General features: G+C 24.7%; 3 protein-coding genes across 4 annotated transcripts; 2 read left to right on the top strand and 1 right to left on the bottom strand.

The window, feature by feature from the left end:
* The first annotated feature begins 19 nt into the window (after positions 1 to 19).
* LOC114122777 (serine/threonine-protein kinase RIO1) lies at positions 20 to 3,095 on the top strand. Its single transcript, XM_027985537.2, has 10 exons — positions 20 to 250; positions 846 to 994; positions 1,056 to 1,278; positions 1,342 to 1,593; positions 1,710 to 1,896; positions 1,966 to 2,084; positions 2,150 to 2,253; positions 2,328 to 2,533; positions 2,605 to 2,856; positions 2,933 to 3,095. The coding sequence occupies exons 1-10, from the start codon at positions 213 to 215 to the stop codon at positions 3,038 to 3,040; spliced, it is 1,638 nt and encodes a 545-aa protein (XP_027841338.1). The 5' UTR covers positions 20 to 212; the 3' UTR covers positions 3,041 to 3,095.
* Positions 3,096 to 5,879: 2,784 nt separating this feature from the next.
* LOC114122778 (glycylpeptide N-tetradecanoyltransferase 1) lies at positions 5,880 to 13,273 on the top strand. Of its 2 annotated transcripts, XR_007603353.1 has the most exons (12): positions 5,880 to 6,206; positions 6,268 to 6,367; positions 6,698 to 6,812; positions 7,623 to 7,839; positions 7,899 to 8,015; positions 8,078 to 8,248; positions 8,519 to 8,699; positions 8,767 to 8,884; positions 9,577 to 9,722; positions 9,782 to 9,919; positions 9,984 to 10,085; positions 11,733 to 13,273. XR_007603353.1 is itself a non-coding variant. In XM_027985539.2 (11 exons), the coding sequence occupies exons 1-11, from the start codon at positions 6,142 to 6,144 to the stop codon at positions 10,002 to 10,004; spliced, it is 1,389 nt and encodes a 462-aa protein (XP_027841340.1). In that variant the 5' UTR covers positions 5,881 to 6,141; the 3' UTR covers positions 10,005 to 10,605. The 2 variants fall into 2 exon arrangements, 1 of the variants encoding a protein (XP_027841340.1); XM_027985539.2 differs by lacking the exon at positions 11,733 to 13,273 and having other exon boundaries at positions 5,881 to 6,206; positions 9,984 to 10,605.
* Positions 12,570 to 16,155, bottom strand: LOC114122779 (uncharacterized). The gene is made up of 6 exons (XM_027985540.2): positions 15,745 to 16,155; positions 15,559 to 15,654; positions 15,314 to 15,484; positions 15,059 to 15,183; positions 13,704 to 13,848; positions 12,570 to 13,634 (listed from the first exon to the last, which is right to left on the bottom strand). The coding sequence occupies exons 2-6, from the start codon at positions 15,647 to 15,649 to the stop codon at positions 13,318 to 13,320; spliced, it is 849 nt and encodes a 282-aa protein (XP_027841341.1). The 5' UTR covers positions 15,650 to 15,654; positions 15,745 to 16,155; the 3' UTR covers positions 12,570 to 13,317.
* Positions 16,156 to 17,255: the final 1,100 nt, after the last annotated feature.

Below are 17,255 nucleotides of genomic sequence, written 5' to 3'. Positions count from 1 at the left end.
CACTTCTTATACTATATTTTGATAAATAACACGTTTCCACGTGCTATAGAGGCAATTTTATTATTAGGCTTATTGTCTATTGATGAAAAACCGACTATATACCTATAAGTTATTACTAAATATTGAGCTCACCCGCATATTTATTTAATATTCATATTTATATTGTTTTACATTAAACGTGAAAATAACCTCCGCGTTTGTTGTTGTTTAAAATGCATCAATTCAGTGATGCAGAAGATGACGATTCTCCGTAAGTATATTTTTAATATTACAGCTTAATAAGAAACTTGGATTCCGAATTGACTTTTTGATCTATGATAAGTCAATTTTTTATATTCCCATTATTATTCATCGCTAATGTATCGCATATAATCATGCCGGACTTACAGCAGGTGTTTCTGAACATTAAAACGCTCCAAAAAAAGGCATCAAAATAATTTTTATATTGGATAATGTTGGGAACAAAACAAGATAGTATGCTGTATACAGACAAATACCTACTCAGTACTTTACAATATAATATCTCTTACTTACCACTCGTACTACTTATATACTGATAAACGATGATGAGAATAAATATTTGATAATATTTTTCCTTAAGGTTTTGATTATAATCTAGTCTGCCAAACCATAAAAAACCAAAAAAACATGCAGATATTTCTTTAGTAAATTGAGCATTACCCTTAAACACTCCTAATTATTGCCTTTAGTACTGAACAAACAATAAATTTTGCTTCAACGACCAGTAGATTATGATATTCAGTACATGGCAACCTAAAAATTAAATGATCCTCAATATACATTATAGTGGAAAAATTATTTAAATTCTAATTTAATATTTTTAGATTGGTTATCAAAAACAATGAAGACATATCTAAATTGTTTGGTGAGATGACATTTAATAATAATGGCCGTAAGTTAGTAAATGATCAAAATACATATGATACTGATTACTCAGACGATAGCAGTGATGATGAAACACTTTTTGATAATGGTAATTAGTAAAAAATATTAATTAAATTATTATTAATAATGTTTCATTTTTAATCAAATAGGATGTTATAGTAGAAAAGGGGCAAATGAAATTAAGGCTCAAATTCAATCTACAACTCCCAACCAACAGAACAAAAATGTCAAAGTTAGTGATTACCAACCATCAGAGAATCTTTTTAAAAAGTATTTAGACAAAGTAAATACAGATCCATATGAAGGCCCTGTACTTACTCATGAAGCTTCTAATAAACTAATGGAAAGCTACAAAAAAGCTGATGCAATTCGGTATAGTTAATTAATATTAAACAAATTATTTATAATTTTTTAATGATTTTTGTAATATTGTAGATTTAGGAATAAAGACAAGTGTGATAGAGCTACAGCTGAACAAGTAATGGATCCAAGAACCCGAATGATACTATTTAAATTACTTAATAGAGGAATGATTGGACAAATTGATGGATGCATATCTACTGGAAAGGAAGCTAATGTGTATCATTCAACATCTACTGATGGTGACAAACATTATGCTATTAAAGTATTTAAAACATCAATATTGGTATTCAAAGATCGTGATCGTTATGTTACTGGTGAATTTAGGTAATCAATTAATTAAATTGTATTTATATATAATATGTATTAATACATTTATGTGGATAAATATGAATAATGTAATATCTTTTGTTAGATAAAAATTTGTATTTTTTCTTCTATAGATTTAGACATGGTTACTGCAGACATAATCCTAGAAAAATGGTACGCTTGTGGGCTGAAAAAGAAATGCGTAATCTTGCTCGAATGTATGCAGCTGGTCTACCTGTACCTCAACCAATTTTATTAAGATCACATGTTTTACTGATGTCTTTTATCGGTAAAGATGGTTGGCCTGCTCCAAAATTAAAAGTATTTGTGCTGAATTTATTTTTAACACTTACCCTAAGGTGTATGTTTATTATATTTTATGTTTAACAGGATGCTCGTTTGACCTCATCTAAAGCGTGCCAACTTTATAGAGATTGTTTAATAATTATGTGGAAACTTTACAATATTTGCAAACTTGTGCATGCTGATCTTAGCGAGTTTAATTTACTGTAAATATATTTTTCAATATATGAGTATATTATAAAATAAACAATCACAATAAATAAAATTATAGGTATAACGATGGTGAAATAGTGATGATTGACGTATCTCAAGCTGTTGAACACGAGCATCCATATGCTTTAGAATTTCTTCGAAAAGATTGTACAAACATTACAGGTAAATAATTTTTCTTAAAGTAAAGATAGATATTTAGTTGATAATAATTGTACTGTATTAATATATTTTTTTAGAATTTTTCCGTCATCATGATGTTGGTACATTAACCATTAAATGTTTATTTGACTTTCTCACTGACCCAACAATCACATTAGATAATATGGAAACATGTCTTGACCGACTTCAAGTAAATATGGCTAATTCAAATCCATTAACAAATGAAGAAATAGTTGAACAAGAAGTATTTAAAAATGCATATATACCAAAAAATTTAAATGAGGTATATTATACAATTCACCTAAAATTATTTAAGCAATTGAGCTTTTGTTAAACAACTTTTGATGAATATAGGTTGTTGATTTTGAAAGAGATATTAGTCTGGTTAAATCTGGTCAAACGAGTGAAGATTTAATTTATCAAAAAATTGTTGGGCTTAAAGATGATTTATCTGGACCTCAAAATACACCAGCATTATTAGAAGATGATGATGATAGTGATGATACTAATAGTAGTGCATCAGAAAAAGAAAATACTGATTCTGATGAAAAAAGTAAATTTACTAATTCTGCTAGACCTAAAAATGAAGATGCTGAAAGCAAACGAGTAAGATTTTAGTACTTAATACAAAATTTAATAGATTAATCTATATTTTTTTTATGTGTATGATGTATTTATCTAGCTAAGAAAAAAACAAGTAAAAGATGAAAAAGCAGATAAGAGGAAGGTAAAATTAAAAAAACATTTGAAAAAAAGAAAAGAAAAAACAACACAATGTAGAAAAAAATAATTATTATTCATGCTTTGTTAATAAACTGTTATATATATTTATTTTTATTCTTAAATTGTTTTTTGATCTATTTTTTTTTTAAATTTCATATGCTAAAAAAAATTATTTTATGATATAATATACCGTATGGCATGGCGTATACTCTACAGCTTGTTGTATGAGCAATTTAAAAGATTGTTTTTGAATAATTACCTACCCAATTCGTTTGAAATAAAACTAAATATTAAGTAAAAAAAAATGCAGTAATAATACAAAACATTTTTATGGTAATATAATTTATACATATTATATTTTGTATTATGTGTACATATGTTAATTAATAATAAAGTTGGTAGTAAATTAAGTTTTAAATTCTAATTAAACAGTTTCGTTGAGAAAGGGATATACATCACACAAGATGTTTATTTAGACCCAAGAGTGTAGACTGTTGATGATGAAGGAATATTAAATTGATATGTTTGGCATGTTCTACAAGGAGCGACTCTGAATGATATAGATTATAGATGAAAGAAGGGTTGGGGAATCAAAATCACCAGATATAAGCTTAGATAAAAACTTTGGATTGACATGGTGTCTTCTGTCGGCAAGACTAAGAGATTTAAGAATGGGTATGTAATCGTGAGAGGGGCAATAAATTTTTAGGATCTATCTGACGAAGTTTAATAATTTACGCTGAATGCGTTCTGCTAAGAAAGGATGTGTTGCTACTGTGGGGTCCCAAATAATAGAACTGTATTCAAGAGTTTGTCTAACAAGGAGAAATAAATCTAAATTCAAACGAGATACCTACGCTTAATAAATTCGAGTCTTGAAAACTTTGCAACAGATAGACTCGATGTGTAAACGCGGATTCATCGTTGGAACTTGGAGTAATTAATACAAAACCCAAGTCGGTAACTGATTAATCAAGGAGGGAGATAGTAGTTCCTCCAATATTATAACCATAGTCTATAGATGATAGGATTTCTACTATGACATTTTGAAATATTAAAAGATAAAGTTTATGTGCCTATAATGCTAGACGCCTAGACGGTCTAAATCGCTTTAAAGTTAAAGGCAATCATTTGATGTGACTATACGAAAAACTAATTTAATATCATTTGCAAAAGCAAGAAGATTTACGTGTTGTAAATTGCAATATCCGATTTGGACTATTAACAAAAATAGAGAAAAGTAGTGGGCAAAAGTGTCCTCCTCTTTGAGAAAAACCAGACTGTAAAAATATTTGATATACCTAATTCCATGGATTTTCATCGCAATACATTTATTTTACAATTTGACACAGGCACGTAGCTAGAAATTTCTATTGGGGGGAGGGGGTTGTTATTCAAAATTATACACACTAAATTGATTAGATTCTTTACGTATATTTAAATTTTTCAAATTTTTCACATCATATATCATATATCGATTTAAAATAAATCGTGCTTATTATGCATCTTTATCTTGATAAAATATATTAAGTATACCATGGAAAAAATTATATCGGATTTATTTTCTTAGAACTGAATTAAATTAAAAATGTATGTACTATTTACCATATTTACTTTCAGAATTTAATTGTCTGCAAATGCGTTTAGCCATTATGATTTTCGTAAATGGGTAGATCGCTCTTCGTTTGAAAATTTAAAATTGCCTTATAAAAAAAACAATTTTTTGTTCGATCATTGAGAAGGTTAGCTCATTAGTGCTTACCAGAGTTTTTTTTATACAATAAGCATTTCCAATGGAGCTTGACACTTGTTTTAGAATATGACGGCACATCAATTTATTTTTTTTTGATAAAACTGGAGCAATAGCCATTACTTTTTAGATATTATTGGACCTCCAGTTATTTCTTTGAAATCGAAATATACTTGTACCTACTCATAAATTTTAGTGAAATATAATCATATTGGCATTTGCACAAGTTCAGATTCTGAGCATAGAACAAGATTATATTGTTATATATGTATAAGAATTGCAATTTTAATAATTTTATTTACAATAGGCAGTAAGTACAATTATATATGTAAAGTATCATAATTATGTTGTTTGCTTATTTCCCCCGAAAAAAAATTATTAAAAGGCAATGACGAAAATAGAATATATTTAATTTATTTAAGACTTTATAGTTTATAGGTTCAATAATAAATTAATACGCATTATAATATGGCACTATTTCAGTGTAAATTGCACTCCGGAAATCTTATGAAATGCAACCTAACAAGCAATATTTTTTTTCTATCAATTATCACATAATCACAAATTGTAAGAAAACTAGAATAGTTTATGCCTGATTGAGATTATTATACCAGGCTCGAGTATCTACTATTTTATAGCTATATTAATTATTATTATATTATTTAGATAGGAAATTCTACATTTGTATAAATAATTTAAATAATTTTAAATCGTTGTCTATGTTTTAATAATAATTTATCATAATTATCATAATTCATAATACTTAATTTTTTTTTTGTATAATTTATATCGATTGTAATTTGTATTTTGTACTTTCATACATTGCAGTTTGTCAGTTTATTGTACATCATATTTTCATAGTATAGTTTTATTAGTTACTAATGTGGACTGTGGTTATATTTTTGCTCGTATAACCATAGCAACAATTTATTTTTTTTATACTAACTAATAAACAAAGACCTTTTAATAATCTGTATTTCAGCCGTGGCTTCATAATGTAGACATGTTGCATATCATTATAAAAAAAATAAAATGTAATTATTTATTTATAGTATAATTTATCGATTGTGTAATATTACGATTTCGATTTCATACTTCTAGATATTTAATATCTTTTTATCGATTATTATCATTTATCAAATAGAATCCCAGAAATCAGGTTATGCAACCTCGTGACCCATGATTATTAAAAAAAATCATAAATTTATTTTAACTAATGCCGATTGCCGAACGCCGAATGCCGATAATGCTTTTTTCTTATTCATCTTCAGTTTTTTGTGGATTTTAATAAATTATTTTTAATTTTAACTAATAGTTCATCTTTTTAAAATTCTTGCTAGTTTATCGATTCTTAACTTACTTATTAACATTTCAATTAAGTATCTTCAAATAATACTTTATATTACACTTTAAACATCATGAGTGAAACACCAAAAATTCCAAACGAGCAACAAGCAAACACAGAAGTCACCAAAACCAAAAAGTAAATAGAAAGAAAAGTGCATAAATTATTATGGTTTTTAAAATTATTATTCATTTTGTAGAAAACGAAATAGAAACCGTAAAAATAATGTTAAGGCAGAACAAAGCACTGAGAACGGAACTGTTGAGGAAACTACTCTGCCATCTACTATTTCTATTCAAGTAAGTAATTTTTGTTAAATTAATTGAAGTACAAATTGTAGCTATAAAAAAAATACCATAATTAAATAATAGAATTATTTTAAGAAGTGGTAAATTGGTAAATTGCACTTATTGTTTTTTTAACAATCTAAATCAAATATTCTTATTACTTCATAAAAATTATAATATTATATAAATCAAAATATTAAATTATCAATAGTTACTACTTACTAGTAAACTATATTATGGTTTTTATTTCTTCTTTAAGATAATTTATTATAGAAAATAGTTTTTTTTATAAACATTTTATGACATAAAATCCTTTTTATTTATAACTGTTACTTTTTTCAGGATATTCAAAAAGCAATGGAAGTCTTCTCACTTCAACAAAGAGCAGCTAAAACTCCCGCTGAGGCTTTACATAAACAATATCGTTTTTGGTACACTCAACCAGTGCCTAAAATGAGTATGTAGTTTACCTGTTTTTATTTAAAAAATATATATTAGTATTTATATTTATAAAATTATTGACAATTGGTTAGTATTTTAACTACATGAAATATCAACATATATGAGCATATATCATTTTAATTTATTATCTGCATAAATGGTAAAATGAAGGTTAGATAAGAAATCTGGTTTGGTTGCTTAATATATTATAGTGTATGAAATGTTTAATTTTATTGTCTGACAGTAATTTTCAACTATAAACTATGATATTTAAATTGATAAACTTAAGTATTTCAAATTTTAACCAAAATGCAGTTTTTATTCATTAAAATATTTTTAATTGAACAATTTGTAACATATATACATATTATATTAGATTATTATTAAAATTTTATATAATTTATACTAGTATAATTTTTTGATAATCAATAATATTTAGTAAACTGTATCAAAGAAAATAAAATAAAATATGTTTAGACTTTGAAATTATAATTAATCTAAAAAATTTTTTTATAAATCAAAAAAAGCAAAAAATGTGTTGCAATGATTTAATTTGAAATAAATTTTATAGTCAGTTATTCAATCAAAATTCCTTAAAAATAAAAGATTACTTCCCAATATGAATGTTGCTACTAAAAAAAATCATAGCAAGTTTTGCTATGATACTGTTATAGGCCTGTTACAAATTTTAGGAAGATTTTCTTTATCCTTTTACCTTTAATCTACTATAATACAATCATTAAATTCAGCTTTTAACTGGATTTTATTTAATTACCTATGTCTCATAAAAATATTTAATATACTTTAATTTAATAAATTTATGTAGCTGAAAAAATAGTTAGTGATGGTCCAATTGAAGAAGATAAAACAATAGATCAGATTAGAAAAGAACCGTTTACATTGCCTGACGGTTTCCAATGGGATACACTTAGTCTTGACGATCCTCTTGTTTTAAAAGAATTGTATACATTATTAAATGAAAACTATGTTGAAGATGAAGATAGCATGTTTCGATTTGATTATCAGCCTCATTTTTTAAAATGGTATTTTTAATATTCATGTATTAAGTTGTTCAATATTTATATTGTTTAATTAATTATAGGGCTCTTCAACCTCCTGGATGGTTAAAAGAATGGCATGTTGGAGTACGAGTCATTAAAAGTAGTAAATTAGTTGGTTTCATTAGTGCCATCCCAGCTTTGCTTAAAGTTTATAACAAGTAAATATAATTCAATATTTATTTTGTAACTGTTTAATAAAATACTGTTCTCTTTTATATAGGTCTCAAAAAATGGTTGAAATTAATTTTCTTTGCGTTCATAAAAAATTACGTAGTAAAAGAGTAGCTCCGGTCTTGATTCGTGAAATAACTAGACGTGTGAATCAAATGGGTATTTTTCAAGCTGTTTATACAGCTGGAATTGTTTTACCTAAACCTATAGGAACTTGCAGGTAATTAAATAAGATTTTTTGTAATATCATAAAATGTTCACTATCAATTATGTTATTTTTAATGTTTTAATGTCAAATACATTTAATAATTCTACTATAAAATATAATAATTTTAATTTTTGATAATCATCATAATAACTTGGAGCTTTGGGTTTTCTTAAAATATACTTTAAAAAAAAAAAAAAAAAATTAAATATTAATAGATTTAAAAACAAATAAACATTAATTGTGGTATATTTTGTTCACGGTGATTGAAATTATATTGTTTAGATATTGGCATCGTTCTTTAAACCCAAAGAAGTTAATAGAAGTTAAGTTTTCACACCTTAGTCGTAATATGACTATGCAACGGACATTAAAGTTACATAAGCTTCCTGACTCAACACGCACTCCTGGATTTCGTAAACTGACTGATAAAGATTTGCCACAAGCTCGAAAATTACTTACTAGTGTTAGAATAGATTACACTAAATCAAAAGTAAATCAAATATATAATATTTATTAATTTTACTTTCCAGTATATGAAAACCTTTAATTTGTCACCTACGTTTTCTGATGAAGAATTCAAACATTGGTTCCTGCCTCAAGAAGGCATTATTGATGCCTATGTTGTTGAAAATGATAACAAAATTACAGGTATTATTGTATTTATTTTAAGAGGTCACTAGTCGATACAGTTGTTTCTAACGGCAAATTCATGTACTGTATTTTTTTTACATTTTATAGTTGATATTAGAGCAAATTTTTGTATTGAATTTTATAAAGAGAATATAAATTGGGAATAAGTAAATAGTTTTCTTTTTACATTTTTAATTTAAAAGTACAATCCTTTAGCCACAGCTTATACTTTACTCTACAAATTTAATAATTTATCAATTTGCTTTAATATTAATTATGAATAATCTGTATACTCCATCCAGTAAAAAAATTTTCGCAGCTTGATGAATTAATAGTTTTTTGAGCATCTGACTCTGTCATACTGAAACTAGTTTTGATGACTAGGTGTATCGTGGGAATGATCGGAATCAGTATATTCTCACTCTGGACAGAATATAGTAGCTAGTAAAAGTCTGGTACATAAATTTGTTACGTAACATGGTGTCTAAAATAGACATTGTGCTTTCAAAATATATAATAACTATTTTACCTATCAATTAGTATTAAATGATTTAGAATATTGATAAGTTAAAACCCTGTTTAATTTTTCCATTATGTATAAAGTCTATAATCTGTATACATTTGTGCATTATTAATTCTTATGTATTATTTCTAGAGCTATAAATATTACTTATATTTTTTTTTCTATATTAAATTATACATTTTTACAGATTTAGTTAGTTTTTATACTCTTCCTTCGACTATTATGCATCACCCAACTTATCGTACATTAAAGGCAGCATACTCTTTTTATAATGTGTCTACTAAAACACCGTGGGTTGATCTTATGCAAGACGCTCTTATTTCAGCTAGAGATGTAAGTTATGCTATTAATAATAATAATAATATTATATTAATGAAATTCTTACTATTTAGGCTAACTTTGACGTGTTCAACGCCTTAGATCTTATGGATAATAAGGAATTTTTAGAACCACTTAAATTTGGAGTTGGAGATGGAAATTTACAATATTATTTATACAATTGGAAATGCCCTGAAATTCCAAGTGATAAGGTAATTTTATATTTAATAATTTAATTATACATACATCATTTAAATTAAATAATTTATTTTACAGATTGGATTAATCCTTCAATAATAAGTGTCAGTGAATAAAAGTTGAATAATCTGTGTACAATATATGAAAAATAAATTATCACAACAACAATTGATTAATAATGTAAGTTATATTTATAAATATATATATACATATATTCTTTTTTAAATATTTTGCAATTGTAATAATTTTTTAACTGATAAAATATGAATTTAAAATAGTGCAAACCAATTTAATACTTAAGTTTTAATGAATGTTAATTGTTAGTTAGGGAAGATACAATAAACAGTATATTATTGTGTAGTTGTAACAAACAGCAAATTTCTCTGTCACAATTTATCATAATATATACTAGGTTTTGGAATTTTTTTGTAAAGGTAGTTAATTATTGATATTACCTATTAAAATTTATGATCATCAATAAAATATTTTGTGAATTTATAGACCGTTTATGTAATAAAATATGGTTTTTGATACTCTAATAAATTGTCTGATATTTGTTAAATATAATACCTACAAATTTTTTTAAAATTTCATTCAGAATTTTATGAAAATGTATCATCATTAAATATTTTTAAAACTTGTCACGTCTACATTATATTTTTATGGAAACAGGAAAATATTAAATTACCACCTTATTTTACATTGTTATGTTTTTCTTTTATAATTAATACATAATGTATGATATTAATGTATTATGTTACTCCAATTTCATACCTATTATACATTTAAAAATATTAAAAAATTTGTATTTTCAAAATTAGTGGTTGTAATACTAAAAAAAAAAAAATGATTATTAAAAATATTTTTCTTCATTTTACACTTAGTAGTACTCAGCTTATAATAATCTAGAATATTTTATTTTTAAAATAAATATTTTAATTTCTTAGATTATTAAAATTATAATTATTATTGTTTTACATTGTGAGGAAGACAAGGATAAACATTGACACAATGTACTTCAATCAACTTTTTTTAATTAATATTAATAATATACTTATATTTTTTCTGAATAATAGTACAAAATAAATTTCAATATTCATTTATGTGCATTGTACACTGTAATTGGATTATAGAGAAATACATAAAATGTACCTATGCAAAAATGACTGGTTAAATGTTATTATTGATGAGTACTTAAAGAATAAAAATAAGGTTATAGCTAAAGAATAAAATATTAGTTAATCCATCAATCATTATTGATTTTAAACTGATGATGTTAAACTTGTTATATTATTATACATACACATTTAATTTGGTTTGTATAATTTTTATAATTTTGTCATTATAAAGAGTTAAGATTTTTTTTTTTTTTTAATAATCTAAGATTATTAGTAAAATTTTAGGATTAGTGTACAATAAATTACTTGGTTTGAAGGTACAGTCAGAAAAATATACATGTTTATCAAACTGAATCTTAATTTTTTTTAAATTGATAAATTCATATATATTTTATTTTACGTAAGATGCTTTTATTCGTTGAGGTAAATAGTGGAAACTTATATCTTAACAAATTATATGGATAACAAATTTCCAAATATTTTATACCAAAAGTAAAATGTTATAAAATAGGTTATAAATAATCTACTTAACTCATAAATTAACGCTGAGTACACTCTAAAAGAAGATAAAATAAAGAACTAACCTTACATAGGTGATTTTACAGTTATTTGTGACATATGAATTATTATTATGGTATTGGTTAGTTTTAACTTGGATAATATTTATTTTTTCAAATTATTTTGATTATTAAATATGTTTGTATGTAAGGTGCATTGACTAGTACCTTTTTATGATCATATGCCTACCAACAAACAAGGATGAACTAAATATGTGATAAATATTTAGATACAAGATGTAAATATTATATTCTATTGGAGTTGAGAAATACAGTCGGCAGCCAACTTGTATGCACAGGAGTGGCTAAATTACACAGTAGGTGTATAAATGGTTGATTCAGTGGGGAAGACAACTGGTGTTGCTTAACCCCCGACCAACAAAAACTTATCATGACCAACTGTGTTTCTTACCTTGAACAAGTATACATCACTATTTACTTATTATAGATATAAAACATATACATTTTTGATAAGATATTAAGCTTTAGTTAATTTTTTGCAATACAAGATTTTATATCTAAGATATTTTTTTTAATTATTAGATTAGTAAGAAAAATGTCTATAAACTAAAATCACTTATTAAACTGAAAAATAGGGAAATGTACAATTATAAAATATTTCATAATAATATGTAATTTTTTTGTTACAAGTTCAAAAATAATTTTATTCTGAAAAATTCAGACTTTTTTTTACTTGTTTCATTAATCATTTGATAATTCTGTCGATCAGTTATAAAAATAGAAATAAAAATATAATCTAAGTCTTAGATTGTCTACGAATTACAGCGGTTGATTCTTTGACTAAATTAAACATTCGTACTTAGTAGGTTGATAGTATCTTTAAGTGAATTGATGCAATAATAAAGTATAAAATACACACAGACATAATTAATTATTATATAATGTATAATCAATACCAAAATATACATGTATCGATGTATCTAAATATTATGCTCTAGGACCTTGGTATAATTTAATAACTAAATAAATAAACAATTTAATTTTTGTATTATATATTTTAACTTTTACTCTTACAAAGTTTAAATAATATAATTTCAAATTAAAACAAGTAAAAATAAATCTTGAACACATAATAATTATGTAAAATATAATTATGAATAACAAAATAAAATGTTAAAATTGTTTTATATACAATGTAATATGTATTTACAACAAAAGTTTTGGTTTTAACTTTTTATTATATATATTACCACTGATTAAATATACATATAAATGTATATCAATGATATAATTTTTATTATTAATTATGAATGTTTAAAATTGGCTACAAGATCACAGTTTTAAAAATAAATTAATTTTATATTATTTCATAACACAAAACAATATTAACCATTATAATCCACCAATCAACTGTTAATTGAACTTCCATCAAATTAATTTGATAACTAAATCAAATTCCATCAAAATTAATTGATTTAAACATTTCAAAAAATTATAAATATATACATATATATATATATATATATATTGAGGTACACAAATTGTATTTAAAATCTATAAATTTTATCTTAAATAAATACATTATAAGAAAGGAAAATAAAATTACTGTTTCATGATTGTGTATGGGTTTTAGATGTGAAATAAAATATAATTTTTGTTGTCGACAAAATTAATAAACAAGAATAATGAACAAAGTAAGATAAGTAAAGCTAAATATTAAAACTAAAAAAAATTAATTTAATAAGTATTGGGCACCAACAATTGAAGAGATTCATATTAATTGTTGTGTAACAATTGTGTTCGGAACAATGTCCATAAATTAGTAATACCTTGTAAATAGTTTAAATCAATGTTACCATCAGCTGGAGTTACATGTGCAAAATCTATTAATGATACTCTTATCGAAGGAAAAGTGTTTTTGTCATTTTTTAATGTTTCTGCATCATATGCTAATAGAACCGAACTAGAGTAAAAATGGTAATGTTTTTGAGTTTGGAAATATCGTCTTATGTGATCCAATTGGGTTGTAAAGCTTTGAACTAGTTTTTCTAGACCTAGATATCCACTGTTTAAGTTTAGAAATGTCTTGAACACTGAAACATTAAATTGTATATAGTAAAATATAGAATTATTAATAGTTAAATTAATTATAAAAATAATACCGGAGATAACTTGTCCTGGATCTAAACTTTTGCCAAATTCTTTATCATATTTCTGTGGTTGTACCAAATTTGAATTTGATAAATCGTACACTTGAAAACCTGGTATACAAAAACTCCATTGCTCCTTACAATTTGTATATTTAGCCTAAAATTTTTTTAAATATTAACAATAAAATGTGGTTACATAAATAAAAGTGACCTTCATTCAAATAAAGCTATGATTGTATAATAAAACATGTTGTATTATTGTGAAGTATATACACTAGTAATTTTAAATTTAAATAAATTTATGTATTATTAAAGAAACAGGTTTCAGTATATAAATTGTGTTTCAATTAATTGCTTAACAGTTCACTTAAAGTTTTGTGGGGATCTAACTTTTCCTTTGAAATGAATTAATTTTTATAGAAAATGGGTCGAGGTGTTTTCCTGTATGGTCTACCAGGCTAAATAGTATTGTCCATTCTGAATTTAATATAAATATTTGTGTATTTATGTATACTGTTAAATTGTCTTATTATTTGAACATTATATTGCTACATAATTACTAAATATTTTATTTTGATATTAAGTAAGCACACAAGATACTAATATAATTTATTTGAATTGTTTATTGGTAAAAGATGATAAGGCACTATTTTCCAGAAAATTAATTTTTATTAAAATCTATTCTGTGGTTATTTTTTTTGGACTTATAATTTCAGAATTAATTTAACTATGAATTGTTAATTTCTAAACAAATCAGTAGTATACATGAATATATGTATATTATTTATTAAATTAAAAATATTAATAAACATACTAGATAATGTAATGTTTTGATCCAATGCTATTTTTTGCATAATAAAATAAATATTATAATCGTTTTTACTCCAACACTTATTTAAACATAAAATTATTAATAATAACATTTAATAAATTGTTTATATAACATAATCATAATGTTAAAATAAAAGATCCTATATTTTACCAAACAATGCATTTTAGTTTTTACCAAATACAAAAGTTAATATGATTTCATCTATTAATATGTTAAATATAAGTCATTGATAGTTATTATTAGTTACTTCGAGGTATTTTATATTAAATTTGATTTTTTTGTATTCTATAATGATTGTATTTCTAAAATAATTTATTTTTATATGATGTGCATAACCTTATTGGTGAAAATAGAACATAAAAATCAAAAGATAATTCAACATTGTAAAATGTTGTCTGTTGTCTCTCTATAAAACTAATTCAAGAAGTAACTGATACATGTTTATACTTTTAGTATTTGGTATTAACAACTAAAGGATCGTTTTGCTTAAAGTTCTAATTTCACTAATTTAAATAAAACAAGTCAATTTAATTACATTTTCATCATTTTTTTTTTTTTCTGAACATCCTGGTTCCCATGTCTGTGAACCTATTTTTACATCCATCACACACGGTTTTTTCATGTCTGTGGTAATATCATCCAAGATAATGAATGTTATGTCTATATAATAAATAAATTCAATTTAGTTATACTAACATACAAATAATGTAATGGAGCATTTATCGTAAAAAAAAAAAAAAAAAAATAAGGAATAAACATAAAAAATAAAAGTTAATATTTATCTACCTACCTAAACCATTTATTTCAAGAGTAACAGTACCATAATATAATGGAACTAATTTTCTGAGATTTATTAGGCTTTCATTTTTTCTTAATTCTTCATAAAATCGTACTTCATTTTTTCCTTTAGTACCACCTTCTACTGATTTCAATATGTAACCTTCTTTATGTTTCAATAAACCTATAAAGAAAAGCAAATATATAGCTTGTTGTATGCTAGTATTACAAACAAACATTTCTTAACGTTATACAAACCTAACAATGGTTTTTCTTTAGTAAACTTATGACCTCCAACTTGGTTGTCGTATGGTACTAGATCATTTGAATCCAACCATTTATCCATCATTATTACTGTGAAAAAAAATGATAAATATATTTAATCTACAAAGATTTTAAAATGTAGTAAAATTATAAAAAAAATATGCATGAAATACAACAAACCTTGTGCGAAGTTGGTAATGGCCTTGTGTTTTCAGTTAACATGAATTGATGGTAGGACTTCAGTTATACTAAATTATAACCATATAAATACTAATTGATTGTTACAATTATATTATTACAGTATTTACATTTCTTTTCAAACATTTACAGAAGAAATCAATTGCATTTTTGAAATTTATAAATTCTAATTTTTTTTACCCAAAATACGATTATAAATCACTTATAAGCTGAGTACGTCGAAAGATATCACTTTTTATTGCAAGATCTTTTCAATCTCACGGAATGCTTAAAAATGACCACATATAGACAATGCGTCCAATTATATTAAATTGTTGCTTCAGAGTTTAAGACATGGTTTGGAAGACCAAGACGAAACAAGAAAATACAGACATATGTTTCACGAGTGATAACTATTAACTAATCAGTAATCACTAATCCTGCTATCGTAATCGTCATTCGATAAGATATTATATTTAACGTTTGATCACAAACAACGTTGACGCGCCATCTGTTAATTCAATTTTGAACAACGTTGGCCATATCCACGAGTCACGACTAAAAATATAATATTATAGTCAAAAATCAAAATTTTGAATTTTATTAGTTTACTATTAGTCTATCTAGTTTTTAATATAATGCCATAATGGTATATAATATATTCATTTGCGTACTTGCGTGAGTTAAGTGTCATGGGTGTAAAGAACTGATGAAAGTATTGAAATATTAAGTAAATAGGTATGTCATCGTTGTGTCTTGTGTCTACACGTCTACTACAGTCCACGTTCTACACCACAGCCCATAGGTAAATCGCAAGACTTCATCAATTATTATGCTCTCGTGTCACAACTGACTTTGAGGCATATGACATGCAATGATAGACATTTTAATAATTTATGAACATATGAACTGGTTTAAATTTACTCCGCTAGGAACACACCGTTTATCTTAACTCAAATTTTTAAAAAACTATAAATTTATTACTAGACTAAATCTTTATTTTTAACTATTTTATATTTCTTTTTTACATACACATATCGCCATATTTAATTTTACTTGAACTTGGACAAATTGTTTTGTAATTAGTGCGAATATCATTTTACCACTCATCCACTTCTCAAAAACTAATCACCAGTTTAACATTTTAACATTTATAATTTGTTGCATTAACCGTTTATTTCGTCAGGGAAAACAATGAACGAATTCGCTAAAATATTGTCACCAAACCAAGAAAATATTTTAAAAATAGATTTCGTCATTCAATCAAGTAATCAACTTGATTATTTTATCATTTATAATTGTTTAAACCAATTGTCTTAGACCGTGGCTTAAATAATGTGTCAGTATAATGTTGTGAGTATGGAACTATACAGCTATACTACTATGGCGGAGATGACGCAGTTTAGTTTTTTTTCATTGACTAAGATATATCATTATATACATCCACCAAATACGTAAATTTATATTCATCTTGGTATTATTTTTTGTTTAGTAAGGTTATAGAATTACGATAT

This window comes from Aphis gossypii, chromosome 1, assembly GCF_020184175.1.
Source record: "Aphis gossypii isolate Hap1 chromosome 1, ASM2018417v2, whole genome shotgun sequence".
NCBI classification, from domain to species: Eukaryota; Metazoa; Arthropoda; class Insecta; order Hemiptera; family Aphididae; genus Aphis; species Aphis gossypii.
This window is presented reverse-complemented; position numbering and strand designations above follow the sequence as displayed.